General features: G+C 48.2%; 2 protein-coding genes across 5 annotated transcripts in view; both read right to left on the bottom strand.

Moving 5' to 3' along the window:
• ADGRB2 (adhesion G protein-coupled receptor B2) overlaps positions 1 to 817 on the bottom strand; it is a 104,032-nt gene extending 103,215 nt beyond the window's left edge. The window contains exon 1 of one of the 2 annotated variants that reach the window (XM_062014358.1): positions 710 to 817. The gene's annotated coding sequence lies outside the window, so the exon portion shown is untranslated. The remainder of the gene's footprint in view (positions 1 to 709) is intronic. The other variant, XM_062014359.1, reaches the window with a different exon arrangement.
• A 4,170-nt stretch (positions 818 to 4,987) lies between these two features.
• PTP4A2 (protein tyrosine phosphatase 4A2) lies at positions 4,988 to 27,275 on the bottom strand. 3 transcript variants are annotated; one of them, XM_062014557.1, is made up of 7 exons: positions 27,072 to 27,275; positions 26,377 to 26,454; positions 14,506 to 15,163; positions 12,839 to 12,931; positions 7,810 to 7,940; positions 6,505 to 6,579; positions 4,988 to 5,423 (listed from the first exon to the last, which is right to left on the bottom strand). In XM_062014557.1, the coding sequence occupies exons 3-7, from the start codon at positions 14,599 to 14,601 to the stop codon at positions 5,315 to 5,317; spliced, it is 504 nt and encodes a 167-aa protein (XP_061870541.1). In that variant the 5' UTR covers positions 14,602 to 15,163; positions 26,377 to 26,454; positions 27,072 to 27,275; the 3' UTR covers positions 4,988 to 5,314. The 3 variants fall into 3 exon arrangements, with proteins under 3 accessions (XP_061870541.1, XP_061870540.1, XP_061870539.1); XM_062014556.1 differs by having other exon boundaries at positions 27,005 to 27,275; XM_062014555.1 differs by lacking the exons at positions 26,377 to 26,454; positions 27,072 to 27,275 and adding an exon at positions 23,511 to 23,716.
• Between the last annotated feature and the right edge of the window lie 39 nt (positions 27,276 to 27,314).

Raw genomic sequence — 27,314 nt, forward strand, 5'->3', positions numbered from 1 at the left:
ACATCTCCCCCCAAGCCCACTGGGCGCCAGGCTGATGGCTCCTGCTGCCTTTTGCACCGAGAACATTTCCTTGGTTCAGTCCTAAGGCCATTTACAGCCCATGCAATGGGCCCCTTCCTTCCCTTTCAGTGCTGGGAGTTTGAAATTGAAATGGCATTAAATCACACAGCAGCACAAGAGGCAGCCTGCACAGAGAATTATCTGCAGCACAAGGTACCCCAAAGCACTCGGTCTAGTCAATTGGAATAACCAGCTCAGCAAGCCCGTGCCACCCAGGCAGCTCATGATCCTGACAGCCCTCTGGGGAACAAGGACAATCAAACACAGAAACAAAACAGTAGCCCAGGAAGGTCACCAGCTCCACATGCATGGCCTTGCCAAAGACAACCCAAGGGCTCTCTGATTATTACTTGAGCCAGGGGCTCACGCTGTGCTCTCCGTTCTCTGCAGAACACGGCAGATGTTGACAGCCCCAGCCTCCCCTTCACAACATCCCATCCTCCAGCTCCCTGCATGTGCATCCCCTCAGGGTGCTTGTCAGCGAGAGAAGCCTCTCAGTAAAGGACTCCAGCCACCAGCATCCAGCCCTGCTTCCAGCAAAGCACTGCAGGAACCACGGAGGATGCCCCACCTCCTGGGGCCACACTCCCCCAGCCCTGAAGGAGTCACCTTATTGCCTGGTGCTTACAGACAAGAAGCAATTCCTTACCTGGGTGTTCTTCTCCTCTTGAGCTCTTCTAATCCACCCGAGGATTTGGATCAGGGATTTTCCTCTGGCTTTGGCTCTGGTGTCCCTCGGTCAGCTCCATCTACAGAGTTAAGCCCTGTAAGAAAGGGCAGAGACATAGCCACCTCAAATTCTAGCTATCCTGCCAGTATCAATACAGCCACTGCCAAAAGAAAGGAGATTCTCTAGCAGCCTCTAAATCTCACCCACAGTTGTTTCTTCAAGAGGAAAGCTCCTTGCCAGCCACACCACTACCCCCACAAAGCACTCAGGTACCTGCTCCCAACCACATCTGCATCTGTTCAGAGGCCCAAAGAGAAGTACAAAAGCCCAGGAAGGGAAGCTCCCATCAACAACTTTGTCAGCCTGTAGCTGTGAGACAGCCCAGTTTTCTCCCTGATGTCCCAGCAGGCAGCAGCAGCAGGATCTGGACTGATTATATGGCATGAAAAACGTGAAGACTTCACTTACGTCACTTCGTTCACTGATGACGGCGACTTAAACTCTGATGGAACGAGTAGAAACCAGACCAAGGGAAGGTCCCAAGACTTAGCTCCAAATCAAAGGTTTGGGAAAAATATTTAACACAAGTTTATCAAGGTAAGGATGTCCACACTGCCCTTGGACAGCCTACAAGGAAAGCTGTGACACACCTGTGAACAGCATGAGCTGTTATGTCCCTTCGGGTCTTGACCAGACATAAACACAGCTCCAGACAGTCATCCCTGACATCTCCCTTTCCACAGGAGAGCTGTGCTATCCAATACCCCCAACTTCACACCTCTCCAAATCCATGGCAGTCTATTAACCACAGCCTGGTAACTCACTTCAGAGCTCAGCTGCAGATCACAGTGTGCTCCAAGTGCCTTTGCCCAAGAATCATCCCATCTCTGTACGGGAACGTCACAGCGCAGAGCCCAGGCTCTGGCCATCTCTAGCACGTGACTGTTGTCTGCAGCAGAGACACTACTCAAATTTAGAGAGACAACAGGCTTGGTAGTAACCTTAAGTTTCCTTCAAGAAGCTGTTCTTCCCCTACCCCAAGAAACACATGTTTAAAATGCTCTCTGAAAGTGATCTGCAAGTTCAGGAGTGAAACCTTTATCATTTTCTGAAGTACACCATTACAGAAGCACCAGCCATGACTCCTGCAGTTCCTTCCCTCATGCAGAGTCACTCAGCTCTGCTTATCCTTCTTAATTGCTCCAAAAGTAGCATCTTGAATGATATAAATATGCATGTGATTAAGTGTTATCTCCAGTAAAAGCATCAGCAGCTGAAGCCTCCGAGATGTTAGTGGGGAAAAAACCCCTCCTAACACAAGACACAACTGGTACAGGAACAGCTCAGCTCCAGTGCCATTTGTGTCGTGTTTTATGCTGGGTAGCCACAGACTGGCAGAACATTTCACTTCTATGCAGAGTAACCAAAGGGGCAGAAACTTTGCAAAACAAACAAAGCAAGAGCTGAGTGTTAGAAACAAAAAACACACAAAACCTGTACAAGTAGAAAAGAGGAGCTGGAACTTCACAGTCTCACAGTCCAAGTGGGGTTATTATCTCCTTGCCAACAGGGACTCAAAATTTGCTCCAGTACACCAGTGGGAAAAATCTGATAAATCCTAGAAACACGACACCACCTGCAAGTCACGTTTTCCTTTGATGGCAGCAAAGCAAAGCTGATTGGGCTCTTATCTGTGAAGCCCAGAAAACAGCACCTCAGTATTATTTAAATACATTCTACAGATCAACACAGTGACAAATTCTGCTACCAAGGAAGGGGAACTGCTGGGGCTCCAGCACTCTGGAAACTCCCCCGTCGTTCCCCCAGAACAATAACCCTGCTCAGGCTCTGCCAGGTGGCACCGTGTCCAGTTTTCTCCAGGGCACCACAGCAAGTTTTGCAACAGATCTCTGACAGTTCTTGGGAAAGTTCAGAGCTGTTGTTTGTTTGGGGGGGTTGCTGTGTTTGTTTAAAGGTAAGCTGACACGTTTTCAAAGAGGGAATTGAAGAGGACTGTTCCTGGCGGCAGCACCCGCTCCCTCTTCCCGGCCTTTCCCACCAGCACATCCAAGCCCTGTAGCACCCAGTGATCAGTAACACAAGGGCCACAGACAAACTCATCCAAAGGCCTTTACAAATCCAACTGAAGAAGAGCATTTAACAATAATGAGCTGCAATAAATTCATCAAGAGCCAGAGGGACGATGTTTTACTGCAAGAACTTTATTGCACTACGTTCAAGTGCTGAACCACGCTTTGTGCCTCCTGGACATGGGTCACAATCACACTCCCCCTCTTCTGCCTACACTGGCTGACACTCTGCACTTCCCACTACATGTTTTTTCCCCCCCCTCAATTAAGGCTGCAGAGTCATATAGATGATAATTAGTACATTATAAACCAGAGTCAAACTAAGGGGAAGAATGCAAAGTTATACAGAGAGCACGTAAAAGTTGCTTTATTGTTCTTTGGAAGGGCTTGGGGTTTGGTTTTTAACCCAGCTCAACACCTTCCCCTCCAAGCTGACTTCCAGCACCTGTCAGATTGGCTTCAGCTACCAGTATTTTCAGTTGTTAAAAACATCATTTTTCATTTGCAGACACCAGAACATTAAGCTTCGAGTTTGTGAGGGGAAGGTAAAGGCTGGAATCAGGTCACTTCATTCCACACACACCCCAGCGGCACCAGAGAGGTTATTTCCCTGCTGTAGGCACTGACATCACAAACACTTCTGTGTCTCCTTTATCTAGTAAAGAAATCAGAAACGTTACACATCTTAAAGGGAGGAAGGAACTCAGTACAACAATACAGCTCGAGTCAGGGTACAGACCAAGTGTTGGGGAGCGCAGGCACGGGCTGCAAACGGATCCGTTGGCCTGTCTGTGAAGTGAAGGGCTTGACAGAATCATTCTTCTTTTGCTTTGCTTTAAATTTATAAATCCCTTCCAGGAATAGAATTGTTAAAGTCCACCACCTGTGTTCTGAATGTGTTTGCACAGTTGAGCTGCAGATGAAAAGCAGAAGTCTAGAACAGGAAGAAGTCCTGTGAAGGCAGTTCCCATCGCCAGCAGCTGAGGTATTAGTAAAAGATGGGTATTGGTCTACACCTACTACAGGCACAGACCAACAGAAAGCCTTTGGTGCACCCCAGCAAAAGATCACAGGAGAGTATGACCCTAAACTTGGATTCACAGCCTTCAGTGGCTGAATATTACAGACATAACATCAAGTTGAAAGCACATGAGGTCACTACTGGGGTAGGGCACTAAGTTAACATGTGCTTGGTGGAGGCAGCCTGGCTGAAACTGCTTATTGGAGGCTGTAAAGTGACTTCTTTTGATTAATTCACTGGCAACACCCAAGGCCCTACAAAGGGAAGGTGCTGCCAGTCCCCACTCCAAAAGCCAGCATGTTTATGGCCTGCCAGTGGAGAGTACGTGGTAGGCATGTTGGTGTGCAGCTAAAGTCTCCCTCCAAAAGAGCCTAATAAAAAAGAATAACAAGGCAATCAGTGGTCAAACTGAACTGTACATGAGGGCTAGTCTGGGGAAATACCCATACCAGGCATTTATCCATGGCCCACATCGCTGTGTGTGTCCCATCTTTACCTCAGATAGGATTCAAATGGGATCCTCCCCCCAAATCCTGATTTCCTGACTTCAGCAAGGCAAAGAAACTGGACAGCAGCAAAAAGCCTTTTCTTCCTTATGACAGATAACTTTCAGTCCTTGTCTGAGTTGCCCCTTGCTCTCACCTAGGGCACTTCTGAACACCAGTCTCGTGCCAGGACAGATTTTCTATCTAGCAACAGAAAGACAATGAACATCTCAGCCAAATTCTTTGGAAAAATAAGACTGACGTGCACACACCCAAAACCTCACACGTGCACACACCCACACAGGGAAAAGCACTGTCTCCCACCAACCACTGAAGGCCTTCAGCAGATTCACCAAAGACACCAGACAGCGAGTCTTCCGTTAAAGCCCACCAGGAAGTTTTTCACACCTGCAGAGTCTGAACACCACAGAGACATACAACACACACATCACTGAACCTCTAAAACATGCCCAGGCTGGGCTTAAGGCTGTCAGACTGCTCCCATACAGTAACAAAGGCTCTGCCAGGTCCCAGCAAGGTTAAAAATAAAAGGCAACTCTGTTTAAGAGAGTCCCATAGAAACGACTGGATCGGGCCCTAACTGTGGGGAACTTGCCCCAAGTCAAGAAAACAGTTTGTGCACAAGCCAATGCTCTGCTGGTTTCCTTACACATAAAATTTACTTTATTTCTTTTCTTAAAAAGTTAAAAATACAGAAGGTTCAGAAACTGATTTTCTCCTTGCAGATGTTCAAACTGCAGCTTAAGGAGAAAACAATCCTTCACTGAAATGCTGCTCTGAACTCTTTGTTTGTTTAATTTTTATTTCTCTTTCAATCACCACCACCGTTAGGACAGAGGTTGAGGAGCACTGACTCCACCACTAATTTGATGACGTAGTTTGATTCCAGATTCACATTTCCAGGTGCCAAGAGTCCAGAAAACAGCCATGCTAACTTCTGCCTTCGTCTGAGATTACTGGGTTTGTTTTATTGAACACAGCAGTGACCGTTGGCATCTTTGAAGCGTAATCGCATCTTAGGTCGGTATTTCTCAAGGTAAAGCAGCTGTTTGGAATTGAAAGCTCCCCTCCTTTTCCTAAAACAAAGAGAAGGAAGGCTAGTATCAATGGAAGAAGTACTGCTTCAGTCACCACACACATTCTAAGGCAGGTTAATCCTCTTTTTCTGCATTTTGGCTTGGTGCCACAGCCACTGCCGCTCGGAGGAAGGACAAAGCGGGCCAGCACGTGCAGTTCATCACCTACATGCCAGTACCCAAATCACAATCCAGTTAGCCAATTTCAGCATATTTTCTTGGGCTGGGAGAGTTCATTTCCAGCACCAGCAGCAGTGACTGAACAACATCAAGGTCACCCTTGCCCTGCAGATGCACACGCTACTTATTCCATTAGCTAAGACAGACCGTGACATTCAGACACAGATTCACCAGAGGTTCTCAGAAAACAGCTCCTCAGTAGAAAGTGTGTTGTGCCCAGGAACAGAGAAAGGAATTCAAGAGAGGAAAATTTCAGGAAGGCCTGTTGACAGCAATACACAGTTTGCAAAGGTAACTGAAGACCCCAGGAATCCATTAAAGGATGAATTGCTTTTTTGGCAAAGCTCATCCAACATAATCTCACCTGCTGGGCTTCATTTCAAGATCTGATATTATCACTAAACCATCAGAGCTCTGCAAGTCTCATCCTTCACCAGTTTTGTTATTTTCCAGACAGGGTGGCTGCTGACACACTCACCCACCACACCTGTAGGAGTGTTGCTGCTCACCTACTTGCTGTACAAATCCTGCTCAGGGCCACAGGCTCAGTAGGATTCTGTTTTCACTTAGGAGCAGTTAGTCCACGTTCAATTCATCCACGATTTTCACATCCCCAGCTGAGACATTTATCCTTCCAAGTTCAATCTTTGTGTCTTAAGTCAATGGCTTTACATGTAAGCCCAGACTTATTACAAAAACCAGACAGGCAAATAAAAGAGATCACCTTTTAATCCTCATCTCTAAACAGAGGGCAGGGCCCAAGCCTCAGCATTACTGTTGAAGTCGTGCCCATTGCTGTCAGGATGCAGCAATTAGAAAACAAATCAGAAATCTAAAACTTGGCTGTTCCAGTACAGTGGAAAGCAGAGAGATTCCTTGAGGATGGGGAAGTTTAACTTACTGCCTTATAAACTGAACTGCATCTTCATACTTCATTCCACATTCAATGAGAGCAAGTGCAACCAGTACAGGAGCCCTAAAGGAGAAATCAATATTTAAGGAAGAGCTGGAAAAAACGATGTATTGAATCTCTCAAAAATACATCAAATTAAACCATAAGCAGAGAGCTGAAGTATTTCCTCTTCAAGCATTCTCTCCAGAAAGACATTTGCCTGCTGAGTACCTAATGTAAAACTTCTTTTAGTAGATAGCTCTGCTTCCAGCCCACACATTAAAAAAAATAAGAAATCAATCACTGCTCAGTGTTTGGGGCATGAAACAATCCTTCCACGTTTCTATGCTGTCTCATTTCACTATCACCTAATTTTCCACTTTGCTAGAACAAGTGTGTGATACCTCTGGCATGCATTGTGCTTCTCATGACACTGTAGATGTAGCTGTGAACAGATGAACAAAGCACTGCAAAGATGATTCATGCAGATTTGGGGTGGTTAATTATGTGTAGTCCATGGAACTGGGCATTCCAGGGACAACAGAGTGAGACTTTCTGCTTCACAGTCCACATCTGGGGAACTGGTGAAGTGTAAAGGGATGGCTTCCCAAACAGGCAGAAGTCACATTACACACCAACCTTGTCCTGAACTGACAGCCACCCCAGTAGACACACAGAGCTGCAACAGGCACCTCTGACAGTAGTGAGGGATTAAACAGGCACCAGGAACTGGGCAACTTGTACTCATGGCCAAACACAAACAGTTCAGGAGAAACAACTCCCACTGCCATGCTGCACCTGCACAAGCAGGGTTCTTCACTCTCCAGAGGAAACTCTCTGAAATCTCAAGTCACTAACAAAACCAAAGCTCTCTCTTTTTACTCCAGCTGAGGTTCAGTTCCCCATCACAGGTAGGAAATTAAAACTACTGCATTGTCTTACAAAGTGCACTAGAGGTGTGTATTATTGCACTCATCACCAAGCACAAGAGATGTTATTGTTTTAGCAGCAAGATGTAACACTTTCAAGTTAATAACATCTCGAACTGCTCGTGTGGTGGTGATTGACACAAGGGTTCTGAACAACCTCTCCAAGTTTTTCCTGTCACCCTTGATCAGTGTTATGAATTACTGAAGATTTTTAAGCTGCAAGAAGCCTCTCTTGCCTTAATGACACAAACTTGATGCTGCTGCTTTGAAGTGTTATTTGGGAGAAAACAGAGAAATTGGCATTTACTTAACCCCTTCCATGTCCTCCCTCCCAAACAAACGAACTAACTTGAAGTGCAGTGTGACAAGAGAGCAGAACACCAACCTTCCCAACCCTGCAACACAGTGAACAGCAACGCAGCATCCAGGCTCCTCACGAAATTTGGTTTTCAACAGGTTTAGCCAGTCATCAACTATCTGACTGGGGGGTGGTGCTCCATCGTCAAACGGCCAGTCCTTGGGAGGAAAAAAACATGACATGAGCTACACGGATTTCAAGCCATACCCAACAGCAAGGGAGCTGTAGCTGGGAGAAGGAAACCACTGCACTCAGCAAGTGCATGTTATACACATGGTTCTGTGGGTATGTTCTGGTTGCACAGGAGTTTGCAGGTCAATATCACAATGCAACACTAAAGGTTTAACAACCCTTTAATTGCACTGTCCAAGGGAACTCTACACTAACACTAGGATAGAATTTTTCAGCAGAACAGCTGCCCTGGCAACCTCATCTTAGGCAAAATATGTAGAAATCAATAGCCATTTCAAATAAACATTTGAAAGATGAAAACTCTGCAGACTTCTGCCTGTGGTTCTGTGAACGTTTTAAAACACTATTTGTACACCAGACCCTGTGCAGGGGAGAAACTGCTTCATAACAATTCAAGGAGAAGGTACTTAGAACAACTCAAAAAGATCATCTTGTCCAGCTGACATGAATCCAATAAGCAAGACAGCTCAAATTACCTGAGTAATTTCAAGTGAAATAAAACATACTTACAAGAAAAAAACAGTGCACAGGGAGAGGCAAAGTCAACAGCTAAGCAGCGTTTACATTTCTGTCTATGACAGGGGTAGACCACACTGAGACTACCCAGGACACATTTAGTATCAACGTGGCTGTCCATCAAAATTACATGTCAGAAGCTTCCCATTTTCCTGAGGTCACAGCTCTCTCCTGGAACTCGTGCTAACTGGAGTACTACATGTCCTACATTTCAGGACCAAGCACAACATCACATGCTTTATAATCTTCTCAGGCACAGGGAGTGCAGCACAGAGCACTCCTGGATGCAAAGGAGGGAAAAAAATAATACTTGGCAGCTATTTAACACTTTTCATTAGACAACTGCAAGGCATTTCACAAGCCAGACTCACAGCCAGGTTCATATTGTTCAACAACCTCTCCAAATGGCAGGGGAATTGCTTTGAAAGGAGCCCTCTCCTTCCCACATTGGCTAGAAACAAGTCTTTCAGGTAGCATCTTGAAAACAGGTTAACATGAAGGAATATTCTCTGAAGCCTGAAAGAAGCACGCAGAAACTCTGAGCAGGGACAGCCAAGACAAAAACCCACCACACTTTGCATGTGATTAGCACAGATCTCAGCCCAAGAGAACCTTACAGACAGGTTGGCACTTAAAGCTGTAAGGTGGAAGGAAATCTGTGCCACTGAACTACAAAACCCAAAAGCTTCAAGTTACTGAAATGATTTTACATGCAATTAATTCAGACAGATACACAAAGTCTGAAGAGTGCAGAAAGTCCTTTCCTCGATGCAAATGGGAAATCAAAAATATCTGTGACAGCACAGCAAAAGAGAAGAGCTGCAGCAACAAGATCATCAAGTAAAACTTGTTCTAATAAAAGGCTTTTACAAGATTTTTCCACTCAATCCCACTATATTATTTTAGACTTAGTGCCATCCACTGTCCCAGGAAGAGGCAGCCAAGGGAAGAGACATGATCCATTGCAGGATGATTTCCTTCGAATCTGCCTGGCAAAGAACAGGATTTGCACCTCAGCTCTAGCTCCTAGGTTTAGACTGAATTAAATTCCTTCCTTGAGACCAAATACAGGAGCTTATTAACATGTGAACTAAAGCAATGTAACTAGGTGTCCACACAACCCTGGTGCTGGCCTGAATTAATCACAGTCATCATTTCCCCACACAGATCACCTTCTCAGCAACGGTACACCCCTGCCACTAAATTAGCTCTGACAAAACACTGCTGCGTGGGACACTGCCCAGAACAAGGCACAGGAATCATTCTGGGACTAGAGGAGTAATTGCAGTAAAGTTTTGCAGGTTTTTTTTCCCTGATTATGATTTCTGCCAGCATCTCCACTGAGTTCCTGTCAGACAGGATAGAAAACAAATGGCTAAGCTCCACGACCAACAGAGTCATTAATAACCAGGATGATGTACTGCAATTGCACAAGCAGAAAATACGGCTCTTTTGTGCCACCCTGCAGCAGCTGGGAAAGATGACAGGCAAGAAAGGGTTATTCTTATTTACCCTCTGTCTGGAGCAGCCTTGCTCAGCAGAACAGCTCAGGGTTTTTCAGCCAGCAACGACTGCAGGACTGACAACGCAGAAGTGAGATGACCAAGAAGCAGTACCAGGAGTTTAAGGTGACAAAGAATCTGTTCAAAACCCTCATGCAACTTGCACCAAACCTATGGCAGGAAAACACTCCCAGAACCCCCTGCATCTGTGGAGGACAAAACCACAGTCACCAGCATGGAACCTTCCCACCCTCAAGGCCAGAGCCCACAGGGGTGCAGTGAAGCCTCATCTCTAACATCTCTAAAGCCTCATCCTGACTGCAGAGTTTCCAGATCTGAAGGGCAGGGTGGGAAGAGCCTGATTCAGGGATGAACGACAAATGAAAGGCTGGTGGGAAAACAATGGGTCACCAGCCAGTGCACAAATACTTCCAGAAGAAAGCCTCCCAGCTTTTCCAGTGTGACCTTTCTATGTAACCAGATCTTACACATGAACATCACTGTTCAGAACTGCAGAAGCCCACAGGACCTAAATTCATCCCCGCCTCCTGTCTCCTGGATTTAATCTGTTGATAAACATGTGCATGCAATAGTACTACTTCAAACATGGAACATCTCATTCTCCACTTTCTCACTATGCCATCTGCCAGAGGAGCTCTGTAGCTGCCACATTCTACCCATCGTGCCAGTAGACGCTCCTGCTCCACAGCACGAGAGCAGCCTCTGCTCCAACGCTCTGGTTTTCAGGGGCTTCACTACGCCTTTGACCTCAGCAGCTTTCAAACAGACACTCATCTCTCTCAGGCTGTGTTTTGAATCTTAATGTTATTTTTGCAAGCAACACTAGCTTTAAATAGTGACGTGTTATTTTCTCAGCCAGCTGGTAATTCAATACCACTTCAGCAACAGGACTCTGCTCTGAAAAAGTCTGCATTCAGAGGAAGGAAAAGCTACCCAGGAGGTGGTCACGTCAGTGACCAGTTAAGATTAGCTCAAATAGCAAAACACTATTGCAATCCAGCAGATTAGGAAGACAACCTCATGACTAGGATCATCAGGATCAGTGATGACATTAGCAGCAAACCTTCCCTGTCACCTCCTGCTTTCTGTTATCCTTAACAGATGCCTGGTGGATTTATGCTCTCTCCTGTTTTGCCTTCTGCAGCAGTGGAATACTAAGAACTGGTATGTACCAAACACAGAGAGGCTTGTCAGTCAAGGCACATGTGTACAGGCACAAGACTCTCCCATGTGTTGCTCAAAGGGAAAGGCTCCCCAGCAGAAGAGAGCTTAGCAGAGCTTGCAGAAACATGTTTCCAGTTTTGAGAAAAGCTTCCTCAAAAACCTGCTTTCAGTTCAGACCCAGCCAACTCCAAGTTTTAAAGTTCCTTGAGAACTAACATCTCCAAGCTGTTTCGGAAGTGTAGGCTGCAGAGCACAGTGCTCTGGCTCCAGCAGCTGCTCCGGGGCCCCAGCCACAGACTGGAGAAGGTGGATTTCACTCATAGCTGCAGCAGTCAAGGTCAGCTGGCCTCACAGGGCAGCCACCCTGGCAGAGCTGGACACCTGCAGAACTGTCCTAAGGCTTCTAGGAAGAGCTCAGATCTCTGCTCTGGCACAGGAACGAAAAAATACTCTGTCCCATTTTAAATCAGGTCCCTGAAGGCTTCTACTCCAGAAGTTTAATCCTTCCAGCCTTCAGAAGCCTCAGGAGTTATTTGGCTAGAGGATTCTCAGCAGTGAGTCCAAGATAGCTCTGGAGTGAACCAAACCACTGGTCTAGAGAACAACCCTAGGAGCACTGCTAGTCCTGTGATGACTGATTTTCCAACAACACTGAGGCACACATGGCTGCCTGGAACTGGAGTCAGTGCTTACTAGGGCAGAAAGCCAAGAAACCCGACTGACCTGTGTGTGGAGTTTTCACAGATATGGCAGGATCCAAATTTTTGTCCTAATAGAAAACTGCAGAAGTTTTCCTCCAACTGAGACAAAACAACCAAGAGGCAACAGGAGACTGACTACCTGCAAGATGCAGGTAAGGTACAATTTCTGGCCTCACAGCAGGGTAATACTCACTGCAGTACAATAAACTGATTATATCTGCCACACTAATAATTCAGAAGTATTGCCTGGAAAAACACGGCCTGCAAGCTGCAGATGAGCACACACCTATTAGAAAAACCTCCCCTCAAACACCAAGCAATACCAGCTGACAGAGTCAGACACTCATTGCATAAGCTGTGCCATGAGCAGCAGTTCAGGAATTCTACCTGCTGAACAAGGCAGCCACCAGCAGCCAGGCTCCATTTGGAGGTGAGCAGTGATGAGGCTGTCGATCCATATCCTGCTGCTAACCATTAACACAAACCTTTATCATCATGTCAGCTATATTCTCAAAAGGTGGCACTTTTTGAAAGAGCAAGAGAAGGGAGATAAAACTGCAGATAAAACTGCATCCTGAGAAGTTCGACTGTAAAGCCAAGAAGTGTTGTATCAAGAGGAAAGGACCACACCAAGCTGTACGAAGCACGAGGCTGAACGTTGGATTGCTACTGAACTGGTCACTAAAAGGCACCTTGACAAGTGTCTCAACAAATCCAGAAATCCAGGAGGAGACATTTCCATTCCAACTGAAGCACTCAGGCAACAGTAAAGGAAACAGCAAGTACCTTTCACAAAAGCACAGTGAGTTTCTCAAAACCAGCTTTAGCTGATGCTGGTGACCATGTTGCTTGTGGCCAGTCTGAATCAGTCATAAGCACTCGCCCAAGGCACGAGGGGCCACCCCCAGCACTTCCACACACGTCACTCTGCATTTTTAGACAGTTTTAAAGGCAACTCACTAGAACCTGGATTCCTTCTTTTTCAATAGGAGCTTGATCGTAAGTGGCTTCACAAACTCGCACCAGGGTTGTCACTCCATACTTCTTCAGCTCCTTTAAGAAAAAGGAAAACAGGTGAGCACCCTGACAGAGGGAAGGATTAAAGCACTTTCTTATCAGCTACAAAACCAAACATTTTCCACAGAGCCAGCAGTACCAACTATTGCACAGCTCCAACGAATGAGCAAGGGCCAGTGCAGGAAGGGGGGTTATGGCCCACGTTAGGACACAGCTAAAAGTGACAGGAATAAACGTGAAGCATATCTCAATTCTCCTCTGGGAAAAAAGGTGGAAAAAATCCATCTATAGCAGTAAAATTAAAATAATTGCTTCTATTCTTCAAGCAGCTTTTCCTTCTCTTTAAACAGAAACCTGGAACTCTCTGCTTCAGCCAGTGTTGACATTTTGAGGCAGGGAGGAACAGAACACACACTCCACCATGCTCCAGCTTCCTTGTAACGCACTATAAGCAGCACATTGTGCTACATAAATAATCAGAAGATCAAACAAAAGCTGTTCCAGTTCACTTTGAAGGTTCATACAGCAAGCAGAATTTCCTCTCATGCTTGGATTGACTCACTATAAACTTCTAACTGGTAGCAATAATACCTGTGTCAGAGTCAAGACTCCTGAAAAAGGAAGACAATTCATTACAGGTATTTTTTTTAAATGATAGATTTTACTTTACCAATCAAGACCAAAAAACTGTGGCTTTCAGACAAAATTAGACACTAATATCTGAGCAGATTCATGATTTACAGTTAAATGATGGAAGTCTGTTAATAGCCTGAGTCAGACGTGGGTATCAGATGACAGGATCTCTTTGGAATGAGAGAGACCTGCATACACAAGACAAAAGTCCTCTAGATGTAAGGGCACAAAGATCCATCAGCTTTGGAGAATGCAGAAAGACACTGTACTAATGCTTCTCTGGTGTTGCCATCTGTTACTTTTTCAGAAAACCAAGTATTAATTTTGCAGTATTTAAGACCTTATTGTGCCAGTCTTGGTGTGATCCACTGCTGATTGTCATGACAATGGGCTCTACTCCAGTCTGACAGAGGCAGATGTCATCCTTCATGGAGAAACTGGCACCTGAAATCTCTGACATTCTGGGATTGGCAGGACAGTTTGATAATGCATCTTATAAACCAACACACCAGTTTAACTATTATTAACATCCTCCTCTTAAGAGAGAAGGTCAGAAACCAGTACAACTCTGTCAACTAGCTCTTTAAAAGCCAGGAGATGAGCACAAGATCAATGTATCAGAAGAACTGTCTCAGTTCATGAAAAATAACATTCAGAATCCCAGAACATGCAGCCCTTCAGAAACCAGGACAAGAACAATGGCATGGGTGTGTGTCTGCATTCCAAAATGGAAGAAGCTCATCCAGCCACTCACAATCAAAGAGCTGCAGGACTTGGGAAAAAGTAACTGGTGGATTCTCATACTGTCAAGAGAACTTGAACAATATGTCAAAGATAAAAACACCTTTGGTTTCAAGTAACACAGAATATGTAGGCAAAGCACTGAGCAAGAGGCACGAAGAATGACTGCTCAGTGCCCCTACAGAAACGAGGAGCACATAAGGAACAGAGGCTGGTGCTTTATTTGACTGCCTTACCTCTATGAATTTGCTGAGGGTTGCGTTGGTTGGGTTGTGAGTGATCAGAAAACGCATATTCTCGTAGCTGATTTCCACGGGGGCCGGACGGTTCATAATGGCAAATCAAACGTGTCAGGGGCCAAAAAAAAAAATCAATAACCTTGGAAAGGTTTCACAGCAGAAAACATTAAAAAGACCACTAAAATGCCTGGGATTGATCAGAGCTTGCTTCGACGTGTTTGTTCCTTAAAGAATTCACTTCCAGAAAAGCAGGTTTGCTTCAGGAATCACTTGAATTCAACTTCGGCCTCAATTACTGCAGGTGGTATCCTTTGGACTCCAAAGATTCTGACTACATGCAAGACTAGGCAGCCTGTTCTACATTTAGGCACTGGTGAGGCAAAAAAGTAAGGGCAGATTTTCTCTCCACTTTGTTTTCTTGATGCTTAGTTTTGCTAGAGTCAGTAAAAGGAATATGCTTCCAATGTGCAGAAGATATCCCATATATTTGAGTGTGTTCACTGTGTCTGGAGTCTTCAAGGCAAAGTAATTTTGGCACGTAGAACCTCCTGCACTCAGCTCACTTGTCAGCCAGGGTGCTGTGCTGGGCCTGGCAGAAGTCTGCCCTCACGCTCAGAATCGCCATAAATGTGCGACGTATATTCCGACAGAACACCTGAGGGGAAGAAACACACCACGTCAGAGTTGGGTCCTTGGACTTCCAGATACACCAAATATCAACCCTCTCAGAGAAACTCTCACTCTGTTTAAGAAAAACAAACATACATCAGTCTTCACTGGAGTCCTGACAGTGGCAATCCCAAACACTCTTCTGTCCCCGGGTGTGCTGTAGCCCAGAGACTCATAATTGCTGCCCGTGGCAACCGGGCCCTGGAGACAAGCACAAGGAAAGCTTTCTGAGCTCCAGGCAGCCTCCCCCTAAACTAGGTGCCCCAGAAGTGGAGAAAATGGCACAAAGCCAAGTCCACATTGGAACTGTCCCTTGGTACAGGCACTCCTATTTGGCTTAAGCTCAGATATGGAAAGGATATTGTGGGGATGGCTTTATTTTCTGAACCAAACAAGCAGTAAAAGCAGAAATAAGGATATAAGTAAATTAGGACGTGTTCAAGCTTTAGCTAGCACATACATTTCATCAATGTTGTTGTAATATCCTCCAGAAACCAGTCATTTCAAAAGCAACCAAACGTTCATGTAGCAGTAATAACTTTTAGTTAGCCTTATCTGTGCTTACACTCCTATATTTGTTTACAGACTAGGGCATCCAGGCAGTGGCAGCTTCCAGTGCAAACACACAGGGTTCAAAATAGAGACGTTTCAGCAGCAGCAATAACAGATGGAACAATGTAATTCTACCATGAAGTTGAGGAGGATGAAAATGGAGCTCACCTGCACTACCTCGACTAATTTAAGGCTGAAAACCCAAGCAAGATGGCTTTTCACTGCGTTCAAAAAGCATGAAACCAAAGAATCCTTACTGATGCTTCTTTTACAGGGTATTTTTAAATCAGCTGAATAAAATCTAAAGGAGCAGCCAGAAGTCACAAACCTGCAACTGGAGCAGAAAGGTCAACACGGCACACTCAGCTGAACGCAGTGAGGGGAAAGCACACACGTGTGAAGTTCACACCTCGAGTTTCTGCTGTGCTCAACAGCTTAATGAGAGCCTCACTTGAACACAGGCAAATGAAGTGTTACAAAACTACCTTTTTTCCACTGACATCGAGTCAAAAATCACCCAAAGAACAGCAATTATTTCCTTAAAGAATGGCTTTCACTACCAAAAAAACACATTAATTAGTTGCCAGAGGCAAGAACAAAGATGTTTCCAATAACCTCCCCCAACCTTCACACAGTTCCTGCTCTGAGTGACTGAAATGCAAATTCCACAAATGAATCCTGGAATATGTTATCAGTGTAATGGCCACGGGACGAGGCTCAGCCCAGATGGAAGAGTCCCATCTAAACACATCACACTCAAGTCCTTCCACTTGTCAGCTCCTGCTCATTTGTCACAGCTCTCTGGGATTTACCAACCACCAAAGCTCAAAGCAAAGGCTTTGTTACAGCGCATTACAGTCTGCTACAGCAATGCTGCGCCAAGGACCCGACAACTACAGCCACATCTGTCCAACACCTGTGAAACCACACGAGAAAGTCTTTTTTAGGGCAAACACCGGCCTGTTTTCTCTCCCTGTGAACACTCTACACATGACAGGTCCAGGAGAGCAACCCGTGGATGAACACCACAGGAGGAGTTTTCAAACCAACCTGTGAGGACCTAACAAGGCCATTTAAATAAAAATTGGTCAACAGTTCTTGGCACAGGAGATCACAACCTGGATGCCGAGTACCTGAGGCTCCCAGCGTGACAAAGTCCACTGCTGTGAGGGGAAGAGCGATTGTGTCACATTTCAACAAATCCTTTGAAACATGTTTCTTTTCAGCAATTTGGTTGGAAGAGCCTCATCCAGCGCTATTTGCAGTGTGGGTTGTATCAAGTCAGGTCATTATGGTTACACTTCTCCTCCCTCAAGCAAATCAAAGAGGGAATTTCAGCCCAATTATTTTTAAAGTCTTTTGTAAAAATGATTTACCAAGTCATTAGGAAAGGACACACGGAGATGACATGTTGCAGTCAATTAAGTATGGCAGCAGAGTCACCAAGTCAAGTCCTACCCTCAGATCTACAGCTGCTCGTGGTCTGACCTTGGCCAAGCCACTTCCAGCAGCTCGACTCATGTGTGCAACAGGAAGGACGGCAGCTCACCTTCCCCAGAGGAAGGCTGCTGAAGCGGTTAATTAGCTAACAGCTAAGGAGTGATTAAAAATGTAAAGTGCTGTATTTAAGTCAGAAAAGCAATTTCCAGAAGGAGAAAAAGTTTATGTAGCACACAGCCCTGTTTTTAACAGTTTGCTTTCAGACACACACATCCCTTCCTCCCTGACTTTCAACTGCTGTCAAGCTGAAGTTTTAAAAGGCTTCTGATTCAAAGAAGCCTTAAAAAAGCTTCTAATTTGAAAATGAAAAACAGGAAACCCCCTATTGTCCTTAACTTCTGACCTCCCCCGAGTAAATCCTTTACAATTTCTTCCTCCTTGTCTTAGCAAGCAAATTTGCACTTCAAAATCCCCAGAGACCAGAGCACTATCAGACTGATGGCAACAAACAGCAACCGGCTCTACACACAACATAAAACAAGGAAGAATTTTTCAGCCAATTAACCTTCAACTTTTTATACTTAGAAAGTGAGACAGCACATGGAGAGAAACCAAAAAATTACACCATGCTCTCTGTGGCTGGCCTGAGACGGGGAGCAGAAGTGTCCCAGACGTCAGTGCTAGGAATGAGGTGCAACAGCTCCATCAGGAACCAGAGGAGGGGAAAGGGCAGAGACAGCAGGACGACCAAGCCAAGCCACGGCCATTCCTGCATCTGAAAAGAACTCCATGTGCCGGGGAGTCAGCTCCTGGTGGTGGTTAACTTCATTATTCTGGAGTAGCCATCAATCAACGTGCCTATCTACACAACCAAGTTTAGTGAGCTGTGACAGTCGCTGTACCTAGAGACAGGACTAATTTGAGCTGTACCTGCCAGCACTGTGAGCTCCCCAGCTCTCACACAGCCACACATGCCAAGAGAGCTGCATAAAGCCTCATAAGGCCAGTTTGAGGAGACTGTCTTTCAAAACACCAACGTGCAAGAAGATGCTTTGAACATAAGCAAGGGGCAGTCGTGTTAACTACCACAAATAAATCTAAACTAACTAATTAAGAGAGAACAGGTCAATGAATTCCTGACTCAATAGAAGCTTCGCTTGAGATTGCCTTAAGTAAAAATCCAAACACACCTACAGCTTTCATCTCCAGTGGCTGCCTCATCTGCCACTGCTCTGACGCCTAAATTAGACACTTCAGCAGGGCAAGGCACTTGCTCTTCTGCATTGAACACATACAGGCTCAGGGAGACAGGTCTAACAAAAAACAAGTAATAACACTGTAAGAAATTGCTAGTTCCACTGTCTCCTTCAAAACACACCAGTAAAAGTGCTGCCTTAGCTACACCAAGACAGCAAAAGAGTCTGCAACAGCTGCAGCTTCCAGAGACTGCAAAACACAGATACCTTTGCAAAGGTCACTTGGATCACCTTTCAAAACAACACAGCACACAGGATCCACAGCAAAACCTGCTAATTTGTCAGTCAGTGTTAAAAGAATATTTCAGTGTTTTGAAGACCTGTGTTTTCAAACCATCTCAGTGAATTCTCTTCCTGTGAGAACCCAGGTTCAATGTTAACAAAGCCAGGCCATAAACTGATGACTTTTGCTCTTTTTCCTCTTCTATAAAACATCATTCTTGTGATTCACATTTATACATGAGAAATAGGCACCACAGGGTACAAACTGTCATTCTGATAAGACGCTGCTGTCCAGCCAGGCTTTTCTGACACCCTTTGGATGTCACATTTCACTTCCCCTTCCTCATTGCCCCACTAGTGACCTGTGTTCTACCCATACACTATCAAAGTGTCCTTTTTCATCCTGGAGCACACAAGGTGCTTTGCAAGTGAAAGAATTCACACAGATCTCAAAAACGAGCCTTAAAACAGTGGAACACACATCAGCCAGAAGCAATGCCATCACCTTTTCTAAAAGACACTCTCTGAGTACACAGAGAAAAGAAACTCTGGGACTGATGTTCTTGGAAAAAAATCTTGAAGGCTCTCTGAAGGAAGCTTGCTCAGGATGACACGTGCCTGGAGAGGGGTGAGGTCAACAATTTCACTGTCCCACCCAATCCACCCCCGCCGTGGAGTTCCCTCCCAGTCTGCTGACAACTCCTGCCAGTGACTCATTCGTTTCCTTTTGCACTAACCCAGTCCCTCCATCCCAGGCCATAAAACCCACAACAGAGATCTGCCTTAGCAAGGGATAAAAAAAAAAGTCCAGATTAAAGAGGGCTCAACTTCAAAGAGGCCCATCAGGAAACAGTAAGGACTATCAAACAGTGAGAGAACGTCCCTGCAACGAAGCTCAAAATAGAGAGCTCCACATAGAAAGTTTAACTGTCATTCCTCAGTTTGGGTGAGGTCAAAGCACTCTGTTCCACACAGGCATCGATGCACAGAGAGCATCATCCTGGCAAGCCTGGCAGCAGGAAGTGATCAGACGCTGCATTAAGCTCTTTCAGGAAGAAGGGACGGGCCTGCGTGCTTTACGCTTCAGATCTTTCCTGTCAAACGGAACCTGTTCTGTCGCTAAAAATGCTGTTCTGACAAGAGCTTTTGAACGCCTTCCTCAGCCACCATTCCGGCGCTAAAAACCCATCAGAGGATGCATTTGAATGCTATTTACATACCATGCCCAAAAAGTTTAAAGTTACCAGAAGTGTTTGAAGTCCAAACCAAAAGGCCCTGCTAAGAAAAAGAAACTTAAGTCACAGGAACATATTGAAATGAAATATGAAACACTTGAGACAAGAGTTCATGAATATGTAACACTAACAGTCCCACAAATCAGAATGCTCAGTCTATTCAGCTACATCACAGAATCACAGAATTGTGAGGGTTGGAAGGGACCTCAAAAGCTCATCCAGTGCAACCCCCCTGCCAGAGCAGCACCACCTAGAGCAGGGCACACAGGAACTCATGCAGCTGGGGATGATTGTCTCCACAGAAGGAGCCTCCACAGCCCATCTGGGCAGCCCCTGCCAGTGCTCCCTCACCTCAACAGGGAACAAATTCTGCCTTGTGTTTCTTTGGAACCTCTTGTCTTCCAGCTTGTGCCTGTTGCCCCTTGTCCTGTCATTGGCCATCACTGAGAACAGTCTGTCTCCATCCTCCTGACACTGTCGGTCTTCCAACACACAGCCCTGCCAAACCATCAGCTCCCTCACCAGCTCGGGATGAATCTTCTCACACGTTGAGGAGAAGCACAAAAAGCCCACCAAACATTAACCACAAACCCATTTACAAGTCAAGCAGGACTTAAAAGCAATTTCAAATCACACAGCAACAGGGATATGAATCTGTGAAGTCAGGGAGTGGAGTTACTTGTGTCTTACTGATCTCATTTATTTGAAGTTGCCGCAAACTGCCCCCGTGGAGAGCCGGCTCCTCTTCCACACTCCTGGGGCAGTTCAGTTCAGCCTGGCAACTGAGACTGGAGTTTACTGATAAATTTCACTGCACGCCCACAAAGTCTCAATTGTTTCAAATCCACAGTCCATTATTTCGAGCAGAGCTAGACTTTCAGTGTCAGAGACCAAGAAGAATTTAACTTTTTGGTACAGAACACAGAGAAACTCGGGGAAACACAAAGGCACAGACAAGAGTGACCTGAATAGAGGCACCAACCCAGCGTCTCAAGTGTTAGAACTGAGAAAAAAAAGAGATCAAGAGATTTCAGACTCCTTTACCCCTTCACAGTTAGCAAAATGAGCCATGAGATGATACCAAAGCCAACAGCCACTACAGAGGTATTCTGTAGTCTCTTATCACATGCATCAGCCAGGTTACTGGCCTAAATAGGTGACAGTCTGACCAGCAGTTCACAAGCACCAAAAAGCGTAACTTCTACCCCAGATTCTCAAGCCATTAGAGCTATTTTTCAATGTTTGGATGGAGCTGTTTTAAATCTCCAGCTCTTTAACTGGCAGAGAAGCTGCCAAACTAATCCAAATACAACACAGCCTCTCTCTGCTAGTTCAGGTGTGGTACATCACCAACAACGTGTTTTCTCCTCCAAATACACAACTGACACCATTTACCAACACTGCCTGCTTGCACTACAATCTCTCTAGAGCTGCATTTGCAGATGTGGATGGTCTTCCTTAAAGTGAGGACAGAAACAGCCTCTTCAGGAGCCATGCCTCACCCAGCTCTCCCTCCAAGGCCTCACAACACTCAGCCAACACGGCATTCCTCCACGGGGCAAAGTCCTGCAGCAGCAGCGAGGAAACCAGCTGCGATCACAGTTCAGCTCTGCCCTGACAGAGGAAGGGTGTTTTGAGTACTGCTGTGTGGAAGAGAATGAGGGATGTTTGCAGCCAATTAAAACTGAATTCAGTCACCTACATGATAGAGATGTACATAAAAACACCACAAGTAGATCCTGTGTAAGGAGGCCAAGGCTCCAGCCCGTGCACACGTACGTACGCAGAGCCTTACTCCTACCTTCCCTCCAGTTGATCTTTTCTTTCCAACAGTTGGGTTCATTAAATCTAAGTATTTCTACATGTTGAGTCATAAGGAGATAGAGTTTTCTGGCTGCTGCTGGTGGCGGGTTTATCTTTTTTTCTTCTTTAAATACTAACTGCAGTTCTGAGTCAGAACCCAACTGGTTCATTTTGGGGGTTTTGAAGCGAGTTTCCATTTATACAGTAGCCCTTAAAAGCCAACTTTCTGCCTCACTCCTCCTCACTGAAACCAACAAGCACATAGCTGCCCTGAGAGAAAAAGCAGATCACGACTAATCATGCCAAGGAACCACGAGGAGACATCACTGCAGCTGACTGGAGGCCCCTGCTCCGATCATCCCGGTCCCGTAACACCTCTGAACCTGCAACCTCACCTGCACTCCAAACCTCCAGCTCCCAGTAACTAGGGTTTCTCACCCACCAAAGTACACTCTAAAGCAGCAAACCACAGCCATTCTCAGTAAGTACACCCCTCCATGTCCCAGGCTTCCCTGCAGGTCACTCTTGGCACCCTCAGCAACACCAACATTTTCTTTAGCTACTGCCCTGACCAGGACAGACTTCAGCAGCTCCCCCCATCAAGCCTAAGCAGCTCTAAATCCCACAGGACAGCCCTCTATCTACACAAACCAGCCTCGCCATTAACAACCCTGCCCCCACTTCAACCCCGGGAAAACCACCACATCCTGGACACCCTTCCTTTCCAGCTCTGCATGCCTCACTCTGGCCTGAGAGGGATTCCCCCCCCAACATTGCTACCAGTCTTCCCCCTTCATTTTCCAGCCTAAAGCCCAGAAATATTCTTTACCCTTTACAGACCATCTCCAGGCCTAAACACCAGCTATGACCCCTTCCCTCAGAACAACCCACCCACCCTTTCTCAAACTCTTCCCTCCCACACTGTATATACACACACAAACAAATCCTTCAAATGGCCCCTATCCCGGGTACAAGCAGGACACCCCCCTCCATGCACCCACACCAACCCCCTTCCAGTCTCTTTACCCTGTCACTGTTGCAATCCCATAGGAAAGTACCTCCCTTCTTGACCACCCTCACCAAGCTCAGGTACACAGCAGACTCTTCCCTAAACGCTCTTTTGAGGGTCCACACTTCCCAGCCCCATGGCTCAGGGGTGACCCACAGACCTAAGGAGTGGAAGTAAAGTCAACCCCATCCCACAGGTGAGGGAAGGGCTCTCCAAAGCAGCCTTCTAGGCAGAATGGACACCCCACAAAGCAGCCCAACACTGCAGCCAAAGGCTACTATCCTAAAACCAGCTTTACTGGCCATGGGGGTTCCTCGTACCAGTCCAACTCCACAGGTGGAGAAGATCCCTCCTGAAACAGCCCCAAAGTAGAATAGGGACATCAGAAGCCAGGGAGTTGTCCCCAAGCCTGCTCCTTGGACCAAGGGAGCCCCAAACAAGCCCACAGGTCAGGAAGTCCCCACGGGCCAGAAGAGCTCCCCCGACTGAGTCCCTGAGACCAAAGTCTCCTAGGCCAGGAAGAGCCCTCCCAGCCCAGACCTGCCGCCCAGGCGAGATATGCAGAGAACAAAAGCCCCTTCCCCCAAATCAGCCGCAAGGGCCAAGAGAGACTCCCCAGGCCAGGGAGATCGCCCTGGACCATACTCGGAGGCCAAGGGACTCCCCTCAAAACCTCTCAAGCAGCCAAGGACGGGCCCCCCGGCGCCCCTGCCGCCCCCCACCACACGCCAGGCCCGCCCAGGGGCGGGAGCTGCAGCCTCCCGCGCTCGCTCCTCACCCGAAGCCCCCCAGCTCCTCCCCACCGCGGCCCCTCACCCTGAGCATTGAGCGCCTCGGCGTTCTTCCGAGTGGGCCCAGCGCCTCCCACACACCGGGCCGGGAAACGAGAAGGAGCGAGAGGGGGCGGGAGGGGGCGCGGCGGCGGTGGGGCCCGTGACGGGGCTGCGGCTGCGCTCGACCAGGTCCGGCCCGGCCCGGCCGCGCGGAGACACCCGAGAGCCCGCGCGCCGCCCGACGGCTCTTCGCGCACAGGCCGCTCCCTCCCCGCCCGGTCCCGTGGTACGGCCCGCCCGCCGCTGATTGGCACGGCCCACCTCACACCCACCGCCGGCATTGGTACGGTCCGCCCGCCCGCCACCCCCGGCCTGGTTCGGGGAGTAGGGCGCGTCCACGCGCAGACCCGCGCGGGGGGGAGCTCCGGCCGCGACAACGGGCAACCTCACTCCCCACTGCCGCGGCTTTGTCGTGCCGCTGCTATGGGACCAACTGCGTCCTTCTCCCCGAGCCGCAGAGAACGGCTCCCTCCACCCTCGCCGCTGTTGGAACAGGCCCTCTCCTTCCCCTGCGAGAGAAGCGTGATTGGTGTAGCCCGCATCCCCCTCTTGGGCATTGGTATGGCCTTTCCCAAGGCGCCGGAGAGCTCGGGGGCAGCTCGCTCTGCTCCGCCTGCCCGCCCCCGGCTGCACGGGCCGAAGCGAAACGCGCCGCCCTGCTCTGTGCGTGTGTGTCCGCCCCCCCTCCCCGTCCCGGTGCCTGTGGACTGGCCCCTCCGGCCGCACGTGCACGCGGGGCCTCCCACGCCGGCACACCGGAGTCCCCAGCGCACAGCACAGTGGTACGCACCGATCCCCCCCCCCTCCGCCCCTCAGTGGTTCGGCCCGCACGGCGGTTCCCACGCGCCTGCGGCCCCGGGAACGGGCGGCGCTGGGGGGGGGGGCACCGAAAGCCCCCGGCGGGAGCGGGCCGCCGGGAAGGGGAGCTCACGGCCGGGGCTCCCCCGGGCTCTGCGCACGGCCAACCCCGAATCAATGAATGACCCGTTCATCCGGTTCCCTGCCCCAGGGCGGAGCAGCGGATACGGTGACTCAGAGGCTGGCGGGAGCAGGATGCTGGCCCGCAGGAAGCCCCGCGCCTGGCCGCTGCCGGCCCCGGCCACGTGGCGTTAGGTGGCCCAAAGGGACAGCCCCGGGCCTGGCCCCAGCCGGGCTGTGCCCCGCGACACCCCTCGCTGGCCTCCGACACGGCATTTATCAGCAGTGCTCGTATAATGCAGCTCCAGCTTCTTCATCTTCCCTGGAAAACGGGTTCAAAGGTCACCGGGGCTGGATGGGGCATCAAAATGTCACGGGAAGCCAGGTGGGAGAACCCTCGGTGGCACTGGGCAGCAGCAGGCACAGCTTTCCCAAGCACGGGGTGGCATTTTCCCCTCCAAAAGCTGAGAGCCAGGCTGAGGCTGCTCCAGCCTCCCAGGAAAATGAGATCTTCAGCCACACATAAAGATATCAGAGGCTCCCGGTGAGCCCCAAGAACAGTAGGGTCGGCATCTCCAAGGCTAATGTTTATTAATCCCCCGGCACAAAGACCTGCCTTTGGAGCCTCAGCCTGGCACATCCTTTTCTGCCAGATGAGATAAAAATAGGGGAGCAGAGGACAGAGCTGTGGGACAGATGGCCCATTCCTGCTGGCCCAGCCCAGGGAGCAGGCAGCCTTGCTGGAAGTGGCACCAGCCAGAGCTGGAACAAGAGCTGCTGTGTTCTCAGCTCCCACGGGAAGCCCTCGGCAGGGCCCCTCATGAGCAGGCAGCAGTGCCTCTGACACGCAGCCATTTGCATAACACACAATATCAAGTGCTGTGGACTGGCAGGCCTCTTCCTCTTCTGCAGCAAAACAAAGGCGTTTTCTCCAAGAGCTGATGAACCGCCCCTTCAGAAACCATTGTGTCCATCCCAGCCATTGGCTGCTCCCAGAAGACATTCACACCAGGAGGATGCAGCAGGGGTGGCCCAAAATGCACCCACCTCCTGTTTTCAGGACATCATTCCTCTGCCCTCAGTCTGGCACTCTGGAAGGGAACCACCTCCCTTTAACACCCAGTCACTCTATTTCTGAAGCAGCTGGCATCTCTGGCCCAGCTCAGAGCCTGGCTGCTCTCTCTGTAGGTTGTGTAAGGTAACAACAAAGGAATGTCTCAGCCCATTCACACTCTGAGCATACCAGACAATACTAAAAAAGAAAGAAGTGACTTAAGTGACTGGTTAAGAAATGTGCTGGGATTCACTCAGGAAGCCTGGGAAGCATTAGAAACTGCTCCCAGATTTCCTACTTTCCAGTTCAGGGCCCCATCAGGCAACTTTCCTCTGAAAACTGAAACGTATTCCAAAGGAGCCACATCCATCTCTTTTTCTTTGCTGAAGTTCTTTGAGGAATGAGTCCAAATCAAACAGCTAAGGAGAGCTGCCACCCACAGCCCCAAAATCAGAGGTGGTGGGAAGGGGGGAGCTGGGAGTGTGGCTGAGGCAGCAGGTGGAAACCCCGGGGCAATGACAGCCAGGAGGAGTTAGTTCATTGCAGCTCTGGGAAGGTGCCATGGCATTTCCAAGTGAGACAGGGATGGCAGGTGGGGAAGGAGAATCTCAATGGAAAATATGCAAGAATGACACTGAAGATACATAACGGTGGTGAAGGAAAAAAAGAGACAGTATGTGAAGAGGGAACTGACAGAGGAGCAGCAGACCATAGCAGGGATGCACACAGCTATCAATAGCAGGAGCTGCCTTATATAGGCAAGATGTTTAGTGCAGTAGAACTGCACAGCCACTGAGTGACAGGTTTGCACAGGTTCGGGGAGCCTGTTTGGCACCCTGGAGGCAAGATAGACAGGACAAGGTTCAGGCTGCGTTACCTGATGACATCGAAGGCTATGTCTGTCCATGAACATCAACTTCAGCTCTGCAGAGAAGGGGCTGCTGCAGACAGCGGTCTGTCACAAGACATTGAGAGATCAAATAAGAACTGGGTGCCTCCTTAACAGGCTAAACTCTGTGTGCAATTTCATGAATTATAAAAGCTGCTGTCTTTCCATGTTCTCATGCTATTAATAAAAGGCTTTGTTTGATACTAAATTAAGGAGCTGCAGCGCCTGGAACATATCCTGTATACTAAATAACTGCTGCCTCCACAAAGCACACTAACAGAAATCCCTGCAACACAGGATATCCACATTTGCAATGATCCTGACTCAAAAGCCACCCAGTGCCACTTTGCTTTCTTTCATGACTCCGTAGACAAGCCTTCCCCCGCTAGCTCCATCCCAGCACCTTTAACTAGAGGTTAATTGACAGCTATCTGATAATTGTAGCCCATAAGACTCTTTCTTTTTCCCCTGGTAATTGTAGCCCATAGAATCACAGAATGGTGGGGTTGGAAGGGACCTCCAGAGATCATCTAGTCCAACCCCCCTGCAGAAGCAGGTTCACGTAGCCCATAAGACTATTTCCCCCCCCCCTTCAACACTGTGTAACATCACCTACCACACGAGAGTTGTGAGAGTTGTCTCCAAAGCCCCAGACCAAAGCACGGGGCCCCTGTGACACTTACATGCCTCCTCAGGGGGCACTGCCAGGGACCGCAGGGCAGGGCTGGGAGGGCCCAGCTCCCACACAGACACTGCCCAGGCCCAGCAGCGCAGGGCAAGTTTTACGAGCAGGACGCGTGCTCGGCGCTTTGAGGCAGGAGGAGGTGCTGCCCTGCGGTGCCCGCGGAGGCCAGGCGGCGGTGGCCACACGGCCGCCGTCACTCGCCAGCCAGCCCCGGCGCGCGCGCGCCCGCAGCCGCCGCCTC

Source organism: Colius striatus, chromosome 24, assembly GCF_028858725.1.
Source record: "Colius striatus isolate bColStr4 chromosome 24, bColStr4.1.hap1, whole genome shotgun sequence".
Taxonomy (NCBI): Eukaryota; Metazoa; Chordata; class Aves; order Coliiformes; family Coliidae; genus Colius; species Colius striatus.